General features: G+C 40.1%; 1 protein-coding gene across 1 annotated transcript; it reads left to right on the top strand.

Annotated features, from left to right (window-relative positions):
- Positions 1–624: 624 nt before the first annotated feature.
- On the top strand, positions 625–15,940 carry top3b (DNA topoisomerase III beta). Its single transcript, XM_027162808.2, has 17 exons — positions 625–922; positions 4,751–4,882; positions 5,112–5,218; positions 5,409–5,483; positions 5,580–5,776; positions 7,621–7,777; positions 7,913–8,026; positions 8,105–8,195; positions 8,727–8,881; positions 9,008–9,113; positions 9,208–9,354; positions 9,588–9,761; positions 10,038–10,166; positions 10,887–11,036; positions 11,320–11,420; positions 13,678–13,879; positions 15,371–15,940. Exons 1-17 carry the CDS (start codon positions 853–855, stop codon positions 15,847–15,849), a joined length of 2,586 nt encoding a protein of 861 aa, XP_027018609.1. The 5' UTR covers positions 625–852; the 3' UTR covers positions 15,850–15,940.
- Positions 15,941–16,025: the final 85 nt, after the last annotated feature.

The raw sequence follows: 16,025 nt of genomic DNA, 5'->3' as shown, positions 1-16,025 counted from the left end.
TGAAGATTAATGAATGAGCAACACTACGCTGTTCATTAAAGAAAAAATAAGCCAAGGTCAAGCTCTGACATAAAAAACGATATAACATCCGATTTCTATTCTTCAGTCTGATGACCATGAGTCAGACTAAAAAACATTCATCCGCAAGGTCACTTCAGAAGGTCACCAGCATCTGTTGTTTCCTTTGCACCCGTTCAAAACAATATAAAACAAACATTTGATTCCTTATAAACGCGTGCAACTGTATAAATACAATACACTTATGAATGCTGTTATTTTCAAGCACTTCTTCATCAACAAGAGTTTTTTTTTGTGCAGTAAATGTAGTCAATTCTTGACAAATTAAACAGTATTAAAGTCACTTAGTCCCTTAAAGCTTGATGATGGACAGAATGGTCATAATTATACCAGTGACCTGTTATAGAGGGATGCCAGAAAACTAAATTACGCACCAAAGTAGCTCAATCAAAACATGTGTAGACGCATTCAGATATGATTATCACATATTTTTTATTCAAACCTTTACTGTGCTTCATTCCAGAAATGTTTTCGAAAAAGAAAAAAAAAAGAAAAAAGATAAGGAAAAAAACAAAACACTTTGCGTCAAGTAGTTTAGAGGACTTTTATCGTGTCGACATGTGACCCGGAAATAGAAAAGTATGCTTTCTAATGCGGTTAAAAATATCGCTCTATTTTCAATATAATTTGCACTAAAAAAGGTTCAAGATATAAATCCTGTGAGAAAACCGACGTTAATTTAATTTATGTTCGACGCAGAATTAATCTCAGTTGGATGTTTTTCTGTGAGAAATTAAGTTAGCTGTTAGCTATTAGCTGTTAGCTAGTGCAGAGATGAAGACAGTGCTGATGGTGGCTGAAAAGCCCTCTCTGGCTCAGTCCATCGCCAAAATCCTCTCTAAAGGTGGGTGAGATATGAACATTTATTTATTTATTTATTTATTTATTTATTTATTTATTTTACAACTGTACTCATTATATTAGTGCTTACAGTGAAGGTAAGTATTACTGGTTTTATACAGAGCTGGTTGGCGTAAATGTGCTAGCAAGCCCTTATTGTGTTTGAAGCTAAAACTAAGTTAAAATAAATGTTCAACTTTACAGAATATTTTTGTGAAACAGAGAACAACAGCTCTACAAGTGGTCATTATTATAAACTTCACTACATCATGATGTCGTAGCTGAGGCTGATTTCTTTCTAGCACAGATTGTGGATCCATCCTCAGCATTTCATAAGTATTAAAAAATAAAATGAGTTAAAAACACACACATACTTATACACACATATTCACACAAAAACACACACACTCACATATATATATATATATATATATATATATATATATATATATATATATATATATATATATATATACACACACACACACATATATACACACGCACTGTATATACACACACATACATACATACATACACTCACACACAAACACCTCTGAATTGTAATGATAGTATCTGCACCGATAAAACATGAAGCAGGAATATGTAAACTCACTTTATGGTGCCGTATGTATACACCTGACCATCAAGCCCTAGAACTTCTTTATAGTGAGAAAAATTCGGGTTCTAGTTTTAATCCCAAAGCTGTTTAGTGGAGTCGAGTCAGAGCTCTGTGCAGAACATTCGGGTTCTTCCACTCCAGCCTTAACGCAGTACGTCTTCACAAAGCTCTGTGCTGCAGATTAGGGAGAAAATGCGACCTTAATGAAATTCTGCCTTTATTTTGTTGCACTTTTGCGCTATAACGTGTGGGTTTTGAGGAGTTGACTACTTTCTTTCTATTTTGTTCCTTTCTTTCCTTTTTTTCTTTCGTTTTATTTTAAATTTGCCAGTAATAGAACATTGATATTTTTTTATTATTAGAAATGACATTAACATTAACATCACATTTTCTTATGTTTATCGTGCAATTTGATGGAATTTTTAGACTTTTGAAAAACATTTTATTAACATGGGAATTTCTCACTCTCATGTGCATGTCCGACATTATTGCATATAGAAGCTTTTAAAAAATCTATAGACAAAGTTCATTTTATTTTTCATGCTTTATTATTCATGAATTTTGACAAGCTTTCAGGATATCACTGACACTACATGAGTATAATGGCTGACCAATAGGCGTTTTTGATCAATAGGATGACGTCTGTTTCTGGACACGGTGGAATTGCTTTCTAATAATAAAATAAAAGCCTATAAGGCGATGTTTAGATCCGTCGTGCTGTTGCACATAAACAGGCGATGTTAACCGACTCAAACTCCAGGGAGTGGTGTAGGCATCCCGGGTTTCTCCTGAGCACTGGGATTTTGATGGAGATCGGGATGCTCTCCACGCTGAGGTTGCTATCCACACCGTTACAGGTGTGTTTCTCGAGGCACACGGCTTCATGGATGACCTGCGGCACACGGTCCATATCGATCCTCTCGCTGAAGATAAGAGAAAAGACCTGATTAGTCTGTAAGTTACCTGAAAGCTGCATGGGCACGTGCGAGCGACATGATGTTGTATTAACAGACACGGAGATGATACACATTAGCAGAGAATCACTTAATACATCTGAATTATTTCAATAATAATATGTATAATGCGCTATTGGCTGGTGTTTTCCTCTAACTGAGCCTGAGCCGACTCTGTTGCTCTACTCACACATATTTCCATGCTGCCAGGCTGCGCTCGTTTAGGTGTCTGGGCAGGTCGCTCACTTGGCTGTAGTAACTGGATAATGTGGGGATGCAGGAAGGAGAGATCCCCTCGTCCACAGAGCAACCCACAGCGGGGCTGGACAGACTCGGTGCCAACATCATCAGGGTCAGAGTGAGGAGAATCAGGAGCTGAGAGAGACAGAAAGAGAGAGAGAGGGATGGAGAGAGTTGAGGGGAGTAAGAGAGAGAGAGAAATAGAGGGACAGAGATAGTGGAGGGGGAATTAAGAGAGACAGAGAGAGACAAATAGAGGGATGGAGAGAGTGGAGGGGGAAGTGAGTGAGACACGAAGAGGGATGGAGAGAGTGGAGGGGGAAGTAAGAGAGAGCAAGAGAAAGAGGGATGGAGCGAGGGGAGGGGGAAGTTAGAGAGAGAGAGAGAGAGACAAAGAGGGATGGAGAGAGTGGAGGGGGAATTAAGAGAGAGAGAAAGGGGGATTGAGAGAGTGGAGGGGGAATTGAGAGAGAGAGACACGAAGAGGTATGGAGAGAGTGGAGGGAGAGGGAGAGAGTAGAGGAGGAAGTAAGAGAGAGCAAGAGAAAGAGGGATGGAGTGAGGGGAGGGGGAAGTTAGAGAGAGAGAGAGAGAGAGAGAGAGAGAGAGAGAGAGAGAGAGAGAGAGAGAGAGAGACACACAGAGGGGGAAGTAAGAGAGAGAGAAAGGGGGATTGAGAGAGTGGAGGGGGAAGTGAGAGAGAGACACGAGGAGGTATGGAGAGAGTGGAGGGGAAGTGAGAGAGAGAGAGAGAGAGAGAGAGAGAGAGAGAGGGATGGAGAGAGTGCAGGGGAAGTGAGGGAGAGAGAGAGAAATGAAGAGGGATGGAGAGAGTGGAGGGGGAAGTGAGAGGTAGAGAGAGAGACACACAGAGAATGAATCTCACAGGTTCTCTTTCATGCAGAATCGACTTTAACATCGACTAACATTGCTTGTGTCCACGTGTAGGATGAAGACAAAAGTTTTTTTTTATAGAACTTTAAAACGTTAGAAATATAATAATAAAAATAATTCCTATAAAATATAATTTTTTGTATAAATATAGAAGTACTTAAAAAAAGAAAAGAAAAAGTAAGTTAAGTTAAAAACAGGTATTAAGAAAATCTAAGCAGATTAGAAGTCTGAACAAAATATTTTTTAACTAGATGATGATGATGATGATGGTCACAATAACGATTTAGGTGAAAGTGATTAAAAAAATATTCTTTTCATTTATAAATTTAAAATGTAAAAATTCTTTAAGAAAAAAATTCAAATTTTTAAATGCTTTACATATAAAAGATTAAGAGACCGTTTGAGGTCGTTTTTAAAATGCTGTTAACGCAGTCCTGGTTTTCCTGATCTGCAGAGAAGCATCAGAAAATCCTGAAATCCGTCTCAAAGTTTTACGCATGCATTCAAGAGGAAAGCTCGAGTTAATACTGAGACTTTTACCTGTTGCATGATGTTCTGTAGAGGAGATGTGAGAAAGATGCTGGTGACTCTCTAAGGTTCCTAGCTTGGGCACTTGCGCTTCCTATTTATGTTGTCTCTCCTGAATAGGACCCACCTGAGGACATGAGGTAACCCAGGGGAGGCAGGGATGATGCTCATGTCACTTCCTGTCCCTCATTATGCAAACGAGAAGCTCGTCCTTGACTGAGCCGTAACAAAAGAACATTTAACCAGTAACCACTAGTCAGCGTCATCCACCGCTTTGAGATTAGACTGATGGAGTGAATGATGGGGGAAGGGGATGGTGGAGGATAGATATTGTATGAATGATTAAAGATAGTGGATGATGATGACGACATCGATGGACTTGGGCACAAAACAGGCGCTCGTTCAGTTTTTGGGCTTCCGGAAAGACGAGTTCAAAGGAATTACAGGAAGGGTGTCTTGAGATGACTTTTAAGTTTTCAGTTCATCATAAAATCTACAGAAAAGTGATTCATGATTCCAATAGTTTAAATGAAAATGCTTGAAATACAGACAGCGATCATTTGAAAAGAGCGTACATTGTTCGTATTGTGTTTAACAGGCAGCTGTTCGAGCCGTAAAGGTCTGAACGGAGCATGCTCGGTGCACGAGTACACGGGATCCTTCGTGGGCCAAAACGTGCGCTTTAAGATGACATCGGTTTGCGGTCACGTCATGAGTCTGGATTTCACAGGCAAGCCTTTTATCTTCGTATATTAATAATAGCGATTTTAAGAAGAAGAAGGAAAAAAAAGAATCAACCCAATTCTTCAAAAAGTTTATCATGTGTTCGTAGCAACGGTTTTATCCGTGCGTTGTCATTATGGAGAACCGTCCATGTCACGTAGTGCGGTTTATATCAAATGACTAGACTCGAGACTTCAGACTTCATGAGATCTTCATCTGTACACTATCTATAATAGGGAAATACAATAACTGGGATAAAGTGGATCCTGCTGAGCTCTTCAGTAAAGCACCGACTGAGAAGAAAGAAGCCAACCCTAAACTCAGCATGGTCAAATTTCTACAGGTGCCTCCTTCTTTTCTTTATATATATAAAAAGTTAGATATGAAGTTTTCACTGTACCGAAGAGGCAAAGATTTTGACAAGAGTAGTGTTGGGTGACTATTTTATTGTATTTTATTTTTTTATTAAGAACAAACCATTGTATTGCAATGTAATATTTTTTTTTGGTTCTATTTCCATTATTCATTTCTAGGTTGAAGCTAAAGGTTGTGACTATGTTGTGTTGTGGCTGGATTGTGATAAAGAAGGAGAGAACATCTGTTTTGAGGTCTGTCTCGGTAAAATGAATGAGAATCGCACTCGTTATGTAGCAAACGAGTCAAAAAGTACACATCGATATTTTTTTTTATTTTTCGTGACGTAGGTCTTGGATGCCATCCTGCCGGTGATGAATAAGCCTTACAGTAACGAGCGCACTGTGTACCGAGCCAAGTTCAGCTCCATCACAGACACAGACATCTGTAATGCTATGAACCGGCTGGGAGAACCCAATAAGAACGAGGCTCTGTCTGTGGACGCGCGGCAGGAACTGGACCTTCGGATCGGCTGTGCTTTCACACGGTACACATTCGTACACTGACACCCTTATGCTTTGTTGTTAGTCAGTAATATGGTTCATATATATATGTCAGGGCTGGGCGATATGGCTGAAAACTGTATCACGATATCAGTGTTTCATATCGGTCGATATCGATAATTACAGTATTTTCCGCACTATAAGGCGCACCTAAGAGCCTTAAATATTCTCAAAAATTGGCCGTGCGCCTAATAATCCGGTGCGCCTCATGTGTGCACCGAGTTCCAAAAATCTGTAAAAATGTTGTTGTGCGACTTTGGTAAGCGCTCCGCTCGACTGATTGTCGGACCGTTTCCCGCTGACACAGGGACGTAATACATACACTACGTACGGTGGCAGCGATAAACCAATCAGAGGACATTATGTAATATGTACAGTACGTACGCTTACCTTCGCCACGCCTCCGGTAGGTACAGTATACTACCGGTATGTTGCAAAACAACATTTGTTTCTTCCTAACCATTACGCGCTCCACACTCCAGTCCAGTAGGTGGCGGTAAATGCACCTTAAGTTGGTTTGCCAATAAAAATCAGATGCTTACGAGGCACAATTCAAACTACAGGCTCTCAGTTACACGGTTGTAAATGGGAATAGAGCTGCTGAAAGAATTCAACATCAATGTATCTATGGTTCGGGAGTGGAGAAGATTGATTAAAAACTATTGTGTGTGTATATTGTTAAATAGTAGAATAAAGTTCAACTAAACTCACTGTTTTGCTTCCGTTACCTTTTTTTGTGGACCGTATGTTTTAGCATGCGCCTTATAATCCGGTGCGCCTTATGTATGGGTTAAGTACAGAAATAGACCCCGTAATTGAGACTGCGCCTTATAATCCGGTGCGCCTTATAGTGCGGAAAATACTGTCTTGATATTTTTATGACCCATTTAAAATAAGGACCAGGAGAAAAATATATTACATTAGAACATTTTTATTTTAAACTTAACTTTCCTCTGATCATAATCCCCTCAGTTATTAAGACAGAAATGTCAACAACCAGGAAAACTCAAATAATTAAAATGTAAACATAAGTCTAAAGTCACAATGAACACTTAACTATTATCTCTTAACGTTGAAGTTGCAAAATGAAAGAAAATGTAAGAAATGCTTAATAAAGTGTAATAAACTAGTGCAAAGTGTTAAATATAAACAGAGAAACCTGAGAATTTAGTGCGGGTTTAGTGCTAAAAAGTTCACTAGCTGTTCACCTTCTTGTGATTACGGTCAGACTTATAATATCCAAAAAACTGCCATACGAGCTGACTTTTCCTCTTTTATTTACAAGTTCCTCGCTCGCTGCGGTGCTCATTTTCTGCTTATCAGTCGCCGGTTACTGAAGAGGAATCCAGCAGACCAGCACGAGACAACGATATGGCACAAACAAACTGTTACATACTGATACTGTTACATGATCGGCTGTTAGCATGTCACTCCCTGCGTTGCTAGGTTACCAGAGAGCTACTGCCTTTTTTAATGCAAACAAACTTGCTTCGCAACCTCTGTTTTCTTGCGACGAAGAATAAAAAAATATCGAGCGTTTTATCGCGATACATATTGCTATCGTTTTATCGCCCAGCCCTAATATATATACTCTGTATGCATATATTTATACAAACATTTACCATTTTTAACCTTTAGCTTTAAACTTTAAGATCTCTTTAATCAGTAAGCTGGTTATTTCTTCCGGTTGCTTGGTGTATATCTGAAAAATAAAGCCATCTTTTCTACTGACATATGTTAAGGGTTCATTTTGTTTTCATTTCTGCTTGTTATCAGATTTATTTTAATTCAATGCTCGTTCTTATTCCACTCTAATTCCTTTATTCAGATTCCAAACAAAATATTTCCAGGGAAAATACGGGAACCTGGACTCCTCCCTGATCTCCTTCGGTCCATGCCAGACGCCGACGCTGGGCTTCTGTGTGGAGCGTCATGACAAGATCCAGTCCTTTAAACCCGAGACCTACTGGGTCATCCAGGCCAAGGTAAGAGTCCAGATCATGGTTACCTGTAACAAGAACACACCGCATCAGTGATGGACAATTTCATTCAGCCATCTGAGTTTCTTATTACTCATGAGTCGTTGTGTGTGTATTTTATTTGGGGGTTTTTTAACGCAGGTGTTTAAAGGCAAGGACAGTCCGATCACTTTGGATTGGGATCGCGTTCGGGTGTTTGACCGAGAAATCGGACAGATGTTCGTCAACATGTCAAAGTCCGCAAGAGAAGCTCTGGTGTGTCCTCAGTTTCTTCACTGCCTTTGAATGCCAATGCTTTGAGTGTTTTGTTAAAACACGCATCTTGTTTCTCAGGTTGAGTCGGTCAGTAAGAAAGAGAAAGCCAAGCAGAGACCTCTGGCCTTGAACACAGTGGAGATGTTAAGAGTGGCTAGTTCTGCTTTGGGTAAGGAGCCTCGTAAACAGTAACACTTTCCATCACAAAGGTATTTAAGCTGCAGTATGTAACTATTTTTACTTAAGACTGAAACAGACAAGAAAAATTGTCAACAGGGATCAAACGTTATCCTGGCACAAACCTGGACACACATGACAGCTTAATCTGTTATTATTTATTGAACGAACACATTCTTTAAGACTCACATAACCAACCTACAGGCTGAGCATCTCTCAGATGATGATGTTACACATTTAGTGACGATTGGACAAAATTTAAAGTAGGAGTTCAAGTTTGTTTGGTTTTTCTTTTCCCAGAAATTGATTTCCATAGAGTTGCATGTCTTGGCTCTGTAGCCAATTTAGACTCTGTAGAATATTTCATTCTCTTTCTCTTTTTCGTTGCTTAAAAATATTAAGTTTACGATGCATGTATAGTATTTCCAAAGTGACATAAGCGCATCATTTTTTGAGGATTTCGTCCACTGACTTTTTAAACAGGAGTTATATCTGTGTTTTTATGGTGTGTGTGTGCGTGTAGGGATGGGTCCTCAGCACACCATGCAGGTAGCCGAGCGCTTGTACACACAGGGCTATATCAGCTACCCTCGAACTGAGACCACCCACTACCCTGAGAACTTTGACCTCAAGGCGACACTAAGGCAGCAGGCCAACAACTCTTACTGGTCTGAGACGGTGAGACTTATCAAGGATAAAACTACCAAACTACAGTCATTACTGTCTACTAACAAAAGAATGACAGCATACGTATACTGTATATAAAGGATTTTACAACAATGTCAACACTGTTCATGTAAAAAGGTGAGAGCTCTTCTTGCTGAGGGCATTAACCGACCTAGGAAAGGTGCGGATGCAGGAGATCATCCTCCCATCACCCCGATGAGAGCTGCTACCGAGGCCGAGCTGGGTACCAATCCACACCTACACTATACATACATTATAACCGTGTTATGGCAAGTGGAACAGATTTACTGTACAGGTATTAACACTGTGTACTGCAGGCAGTGATGGGTGGCGTTTGTACGAGTACATCACACGTCACTTCATAGCCACAGTCAGTCATGATTGCAAGTATCTGCAGACTACTATCGCTTTCCAGATCAGTACTGAGGGATTCACCTGCACCGGCAAAACGCTTCTATCACCAGGTATGTGATATTTGTTTGTTGAGTTTTGAAAAGTTGAACACAGAATTGTACCAGAAACTTAATTGCTAATTAACTTCAATCTTCTCTGGTTTGACACTATAATGATTAAATCTCTCTCTCTCTCTCTCTCTCTCTCTCTCTCTCTCTCTCTCTCTCTCTCTCTCTCTCTCTGTATCTGTCTCTTTCTCTCTCACTCTGTCTCTTTCTCTCTCACTCTCTGCGCCCCCCCCCAGGTTTTACAGAGGTGATGCCATGGCAGGGTATTCCTCTCGAGGAGGCTTTACCATCCTGTGAGAAAGGAGACACATTTACAGTCGATGAGATTAAACTGCTGGAGAAGCAGACGAGCCCGCCCGACTACCTAACCGAGTCTGAGCTCATCACACTTATGGAGAAACACGGCATCGGTGAGAGACGAGGAAAAGACTGAACAGATAAAGATTTAGTTTTACAATAGACCTGCGGTTGTGATCATATGCCAAGTCACTGAGATCACATCATTTCATTTTTCTGATGTTTGACGTGTGTATTAACTGAAGCTCTGGACCTGCTTTCCTGCATTGATTTAGATTCTTGTGTCGACGTCCATGTTCCTATTAAAGTGGCCAGTGAGTGTCCTGAATCCTTTGGATAAGTATATTGACTTCTAACTGTGTAGTTTTTCTTCTTCTGTTACTTTACAGGTACTGATGCTAGTATACCTGTTCATATCAATAACATCTGTCAGAGGAATTACGTCACCGTGGAGAACGGACGCAAACTCAAACCCACCAATCTGGGAATCGTCCTGGTTCACGGCTACTACAAGATAGGTGAGGGACGGATGGTGGGATAGTATGAATACACACCCTGAAACAATAGATGTTATCTTGTATATAAATGTGTTTATACTTCTGTGTCTTACTGTATACGAGTCATAGATGGGACGTATCTTCTCCCGAGGACCGCTGAGACATTGTTAACGTTAATAGACGCTTTTGTGGATCTTAAAGAATAAACCCTGTAAAAATAAATATTAACAAATTTTATCCTATAAACATGCAGCACATCTACACGAATATTGTTTCATACATTATTTATATAGGTCTCATACTTATACATATACAACAAATATCAAGTGAAAATATCTGATGGGCAACTGTAATTAATATTACTTATTATAAGATTGTTATTATTAATTAAATATTATTAATCGTCCTGTTTTTAGATAGTTTTACGCATTTTAATTCACTTAAAAATAATATATATGTATATATATATAATCTGTCACTTGCATAAAAATGACTAGAAATATATTTGTTTATTATTATTGTCAGAAATACTAGATAAATTTGAATACTTTAAGATTTTTACATTTTTTTTACTTGCTAAGGTGCAATTATTTGAATTTTGATTAAGAAAACTAAAAAAAAAAATTCAGATAGATAGATAGATAGATAGATAGATAAATAAATAAATAATAAAACAATTATAATAAATTCTGGGAGATTCTTTGATGTCTGGATTTTCCCTTTCCCTTACTGTGTGTGTAGATGCGGAGTTGGTCTTGCCCACTATCCGCAGTGCAGTAGAGAAGCAACTGACTCTTATTGCTCTGGGCAAAGCGAACTTCCTCCAGGTCTTGCAGCACACACTAGACATCTTCAAAAGGAAGTTCCACTACTTTGTCGATTCCATCGCAGGTGAGTGATTAAACTGGATTGCGTCTCAAACAGATTAGGTTTTACGTTATAGATAAATAATAATGTAATTTAACTATCTAAATAATACAGTGCTGCTTGTTTTGTACACGGTGACAGGTTTGAGTCTGTTGGTCCACTGATAACATCAGAGCCACATTTCATACAAAAAGCTTGATAAATATCTACAATGCAGTGAAGATACAGTCCTGTGTGTGTGTATATATATAATAGTCATGTCATGTCATCTCTAATATTAATTCCTAATCCTTTCTGTGTTGCTCAGGTATGGACGAGTTGATGGAGGTGTCCTTCTCGCCCATCGCTGCTTCAGGAAAGCCGTTCTCACGCTGCGGGAAGTGTCACCGCTTCATGAAGTATATTCAGGTCTGTACAGAGCCGCTAACGTCTTATTTTAGCTGTATCTGGATTCAGCAAACTATTTTCGTCTTATTATTATTAATTTCTCCATTTCTGTGGAACAGTGTATAGAAACGTAAGAAAAAAATTTCTGTAATTAAATTGAAAGGGGGGGCACGGTGGCTTAGCGGTTAGCACGTTCGCCTCACACTTCCAGGGTTGGGGGTTCGATTCCCACCTCTGCCTTGTGTGTGTGGAGTTTGTATGTTCTCCCCGTGCCTCGGGGGTTTCCTCCGGGTATTCCGGTTTCCTCCCCCGGTCCAAAGACATGCATGGTAGGTTGATTGGCATCTCTGGAAAATTGTCCGTAGTGTGTGAGTGAATGTGAGTGTGTGTGTGTGCCCTGTGATGGGTTGGCACTCCATCCACGGTGTATCCTGCCTTGATGCCCGATGACGCCTGAGATAGGCGCAGGCTCCCCGTGACCCGAGAATAGTTTGGATAGACGTTAGAAAATGAATAAATGAATTGAAAGATTGAAAGATTTTGGTATATGGACAAAATTTTAGTGTCAAACTCAAACATTAACTTCAATCAGAGTTGTATTGTATCGTCACATAATATTATAAAGAACATATAATGATAATAAAGCTGATAATTCACATCCGTAACAAAAAGTGTTTTCTCAAAGTTTCCCAGATGAAGGCAGTCTTCAGTAATAACAGAGAGTCTATCTCTGAAAAATGAAGAAAGAATAAAGTTGTTATTACTGAAGACTGCCTTCATCTGGGAAACTTTGCATCATCGGATAATAGATTTTTTTTTTCTTCAGTAAATTTCTTATTATTCTAAGATTATGTTCACTGTACAAGTCTCTGTGAATTAGTTACTATAGAAACAGTAAGGTATGAGGAGCACGTTTATATAAACCTATTGTTTCGAAAGAAAAAGAAAAGAATCTATTTTTCACATGTACTTGTGAAAGCACAGTGAAATTCTTCAGTGAAAGCTCAGCTTGTTAGGAAGTCGGGGTCCGAGTTCAGAGTGCAGAGGAAGCCTGACGCTGACGAACCCTCGACCTTCTGATCAGTAATTCAAAGACTTAAACAGTGGTGACTGGCCAATTGAGAATTGAACCAGGCAGTGGTTTATTAATTATGAATAAATATTTAATTAATGGTGCTTGCAAAGCAACATTCTTGTTATCTTGCATACTGAGATAATCTTCTTCCGGACAAAACTTCGGCGCGTAACTTGTCCCACAGGTTTTGTCCTAGACCCATGAATGAGTCAAAGGAACTCATTGAGGAAAGGTGTGCTATGACTTATATAAGCGATCCGACCAACGATGTTCGCACAGCGGACGAGAAAGCGGCCAAAAAAGTCCCATAGACTTGAATGGGAAATTCCTAAAATTTCACCCTAGCAACCGAGTGACGAGATTTGCCACGTGCAAGCACCATTCACATTTTCTTCAGGAAATGTACATTCTAGTTATATTTTCATATTACCCAAATAAGATTGATCTATGTAGTGTGTGTGTGTGTGTGTGTGTGTGTGTGTGTGTGTATGTACATATATATACGCACGCTATATATGCAAATAGACGCTATATTTTTTTGATCACATGACAAATGTCGAGCGTTTAATCAGGATGACGTTACACAGCTTTCTGCTTCCATTGAGCCTCTGAATGACCTTCAGCAGTGGAAATGAATGATGCATGGAAGTCGTTTGAACTTCCCAACTACAACTACAGTCTCACTCTGAAACACACGCACTACATCTCTATTTTTATGTTTAAACTCATAAATTAATCATAAATGCTACTCAGTCTTCTCTTTACCTGTATTAAAAAGATGTTTAATGATTTAATTTGCCTCCTAAGTGCCGCACTCGACTGAGTGACGTTAAACTCAGACACGGACGTTAGGCATAATCGCAGAGCGTTGACGTCACTGGGGACCTTTTTAAAATCGACGACCTTATTAATTCACTTATTTAGTTTTATTTTCTGTCAAATCATGCCAGAATGATGAACATTTGAGTCCTAAAGTCTAGTGTCCTGGAGTATAAAGTATTAGTGATGGTAATATTTTTAAATAAATAAATAATTTTAAATACTTTGAATAACCGACAAAAAAGTTGACACAAATATTTTAATATTGTTATTACAATAAATAAATCCGGTATAATAACGAAGCAGATTGTGCCTGCGTATTGTTACTAATCTTTACATGTTCCGTATGTAGGCAGTTCAGCATGTGATGTGTGTTTGTCCCAGGCCAAGCCGAGCCGTCTGCACTGTTCACACTGTGATGAGACGTACAGTCTGCCCCAGAATGGAGCCATCAAACTCTACAAGGAGCTCAGGTGTCCTCTGGACGAGTTCGAGCTGGTGCTGTGGACATCAGGGTCCCGTGGGAAGAGCTACCCTCTGTGTCCCTACTGCTTCGGCAACCCTCCCTTCAGAGACATGAAGAAAGGTAATGAAAAGTTACAAATTCAAAATACACTATATTGCCAAAAGTTGTCAATGAATTCAGGTCTAATCACTTCCATGGCCACAGGTGTATAAAATCGAGCTCCTGGGCATGCAAACTGCTTCTACAAACATTTGTAAAAGAAAGGGGTTTCTCCCAGGAGCTCAGTCAATTCAAGCATGGTACCGTGATAGCTTGTCACCTGCGCAATAAGTCCATTTGTGAAATTTCCTGCTACAAAATATGCCAAGGTCAACTGTTAGTGGTAATATAACAAAGTGGACGCAATTTGAAACAACAGAAACTCGGCCACAAAGTATTAGGCCACGTCGAACCACAGAGCGGGGTCAGCGCATGCTGAGGGGCAGAGTGCACAGAAGTCACCAACTTTCTGCAGAATCGTTAACTACATACATCCAAACTTCGTGTGGCCTTCAGATTAGCTCAAGAACAGTGAGCAGAGGGATCCATGGGATGGGTTTATATGGTCGAGTAACTGCATCCAAACCTTTCATCACCAAGTGCAATGCAGTGGTATAAAGCAGGCTGCCACCGGACCCTAGAGCAGTGGAGACGCGTTCTCAGGAGTGACGGATCTCTATCTGGAAATAATACGTAACTGACTGCATTGTGCCAAGACATTTTGTACAATGTCATGCTCCCAACTTTGTTGGAATAGTTTGGGGATGGCCCCTTTACCTACCCCTGTACCTACATGACTGTGCACCAGTGCACAAAGCAAGGTCCATAAAGACAAGGATAAGAGAGTTTGGTGTAGAGGAACATGGCTGGCCAGCACAGATTCCTGACATCAATCAGATTGAACACCTTTGGGATGAATTAGAGTGGAGACTGTGAGCACGCCTTCTCGTCCAACATCAGTCCTGACCTCACAAATGCGATTCTAGAGGAATGGTCATAAATTCCCATAAACAAACTACTAAACCTTGTGGAAAGCCTCCCCAGAAGAATTGATGCTGTTATAGCTCCAAAGGGTCGACCAACTCCATATTAAACCCTCCGTGCAGACGTCCCAAAACTTTGGAAAGGATATTGTATATACACAACGGGCTTATTGAAACATGACGCTAACTCAGGGCTGTTTCTGTAAAGTAGTCAGTGATTTAATTTTTTAATTTATAGCTGTTACAGTGTAATAGAAAATGCTGTTCACTGCTGTTCAAACAATTTACTTCTATCTGGAAATAAATGTTAGTTTTATGAAGTAGAAGGCTTTATACTTTATTGGGACTGCCACTTTTCCTTTAATGAGACTGGCAGGAAAATAAGCCAAACCTCCTTCACTGTGCCTGAGAGACACTGAGGTCATACCACGAAGGCCACAACTCCATCAGTGAGACTTACAGACCCTAACATCATGGCTCTTACTGGGTCTGACAGAAAGAAAGAAAAAATTATACAAATTACTTTACTCATCGGTTGACTTTAACAAAAAACGGCAACATACTTTGTCTCTCTCTTCTTGTCCTGCAGGTATGGGCTGTAACGAGTGCACCCACCCTTCCTGTCCACACTCTCTCAACTCGCTCGGCATCGGTCAGTGTGTGGAGTGTGAGACAGGCGTGCTTGTCTTCGACCCAAACTCTGGCCCTAAATGGCGCATGGCTTGCAACAAATGCAGTGTGGTGGTACATTTCTTCGAGCAGGCCCATAAGGTACAGGTTTCTCAGGAGAGCTGCGAGTCATGTGATGCTTCTCTGGTTATGGTAGACTTCCATAAAGCACGCTCGCCTCTAGCCGACGGAGAGACGCAACACACCGGCTGTGTTTTTTGCGATCCCATTTTCCAGGATTTTGTGGAGCTCAAGCATGCAACCATGCGGCATCCTATGCACAGAGGAGGCGGGGCTCGGAGGGGAAGGGGGAGGGGCAGAGGGAGGAGGCCTGGAGGACGGGGCAATCCTAAAAAACCCAAAGACAAAATGGCTGCCCTGGCTGCATACTTTGTATAAAAATGTACGTATAGCGTATTACAGGGAAATGTGGAAATTCTTCTGAGGACGGGGAACTTGAAATAAGTAAATAAAATTTTAGTTACACTTGGTTGATGATCTGTGAGCTTTATTTCTCATGGAGCTTTTGCTGATCAATTGAAAGGAGTTCAAGGGAATACACTTTGTTTGTTTGT

Source organism: Tachysurus fulvidraco, chromosome 9 (genome assembly GCF_022655615.1).
Source record: "Tachysurus fulvidraco isolate hzauxx_2018 chromosome 9, HZAU_PFXX_2.0, whole genome shotgun sequence".
Lineage (NCBI taxonomy): Eukaryota > Metazoa > Chordata > Actinopteri > Siluriformes > Bagridae > Tachysurus > Tachysurus fulvidraco.
This window is presented reverse-complemented; position numbering and strand designations above follow the sequence as displayed.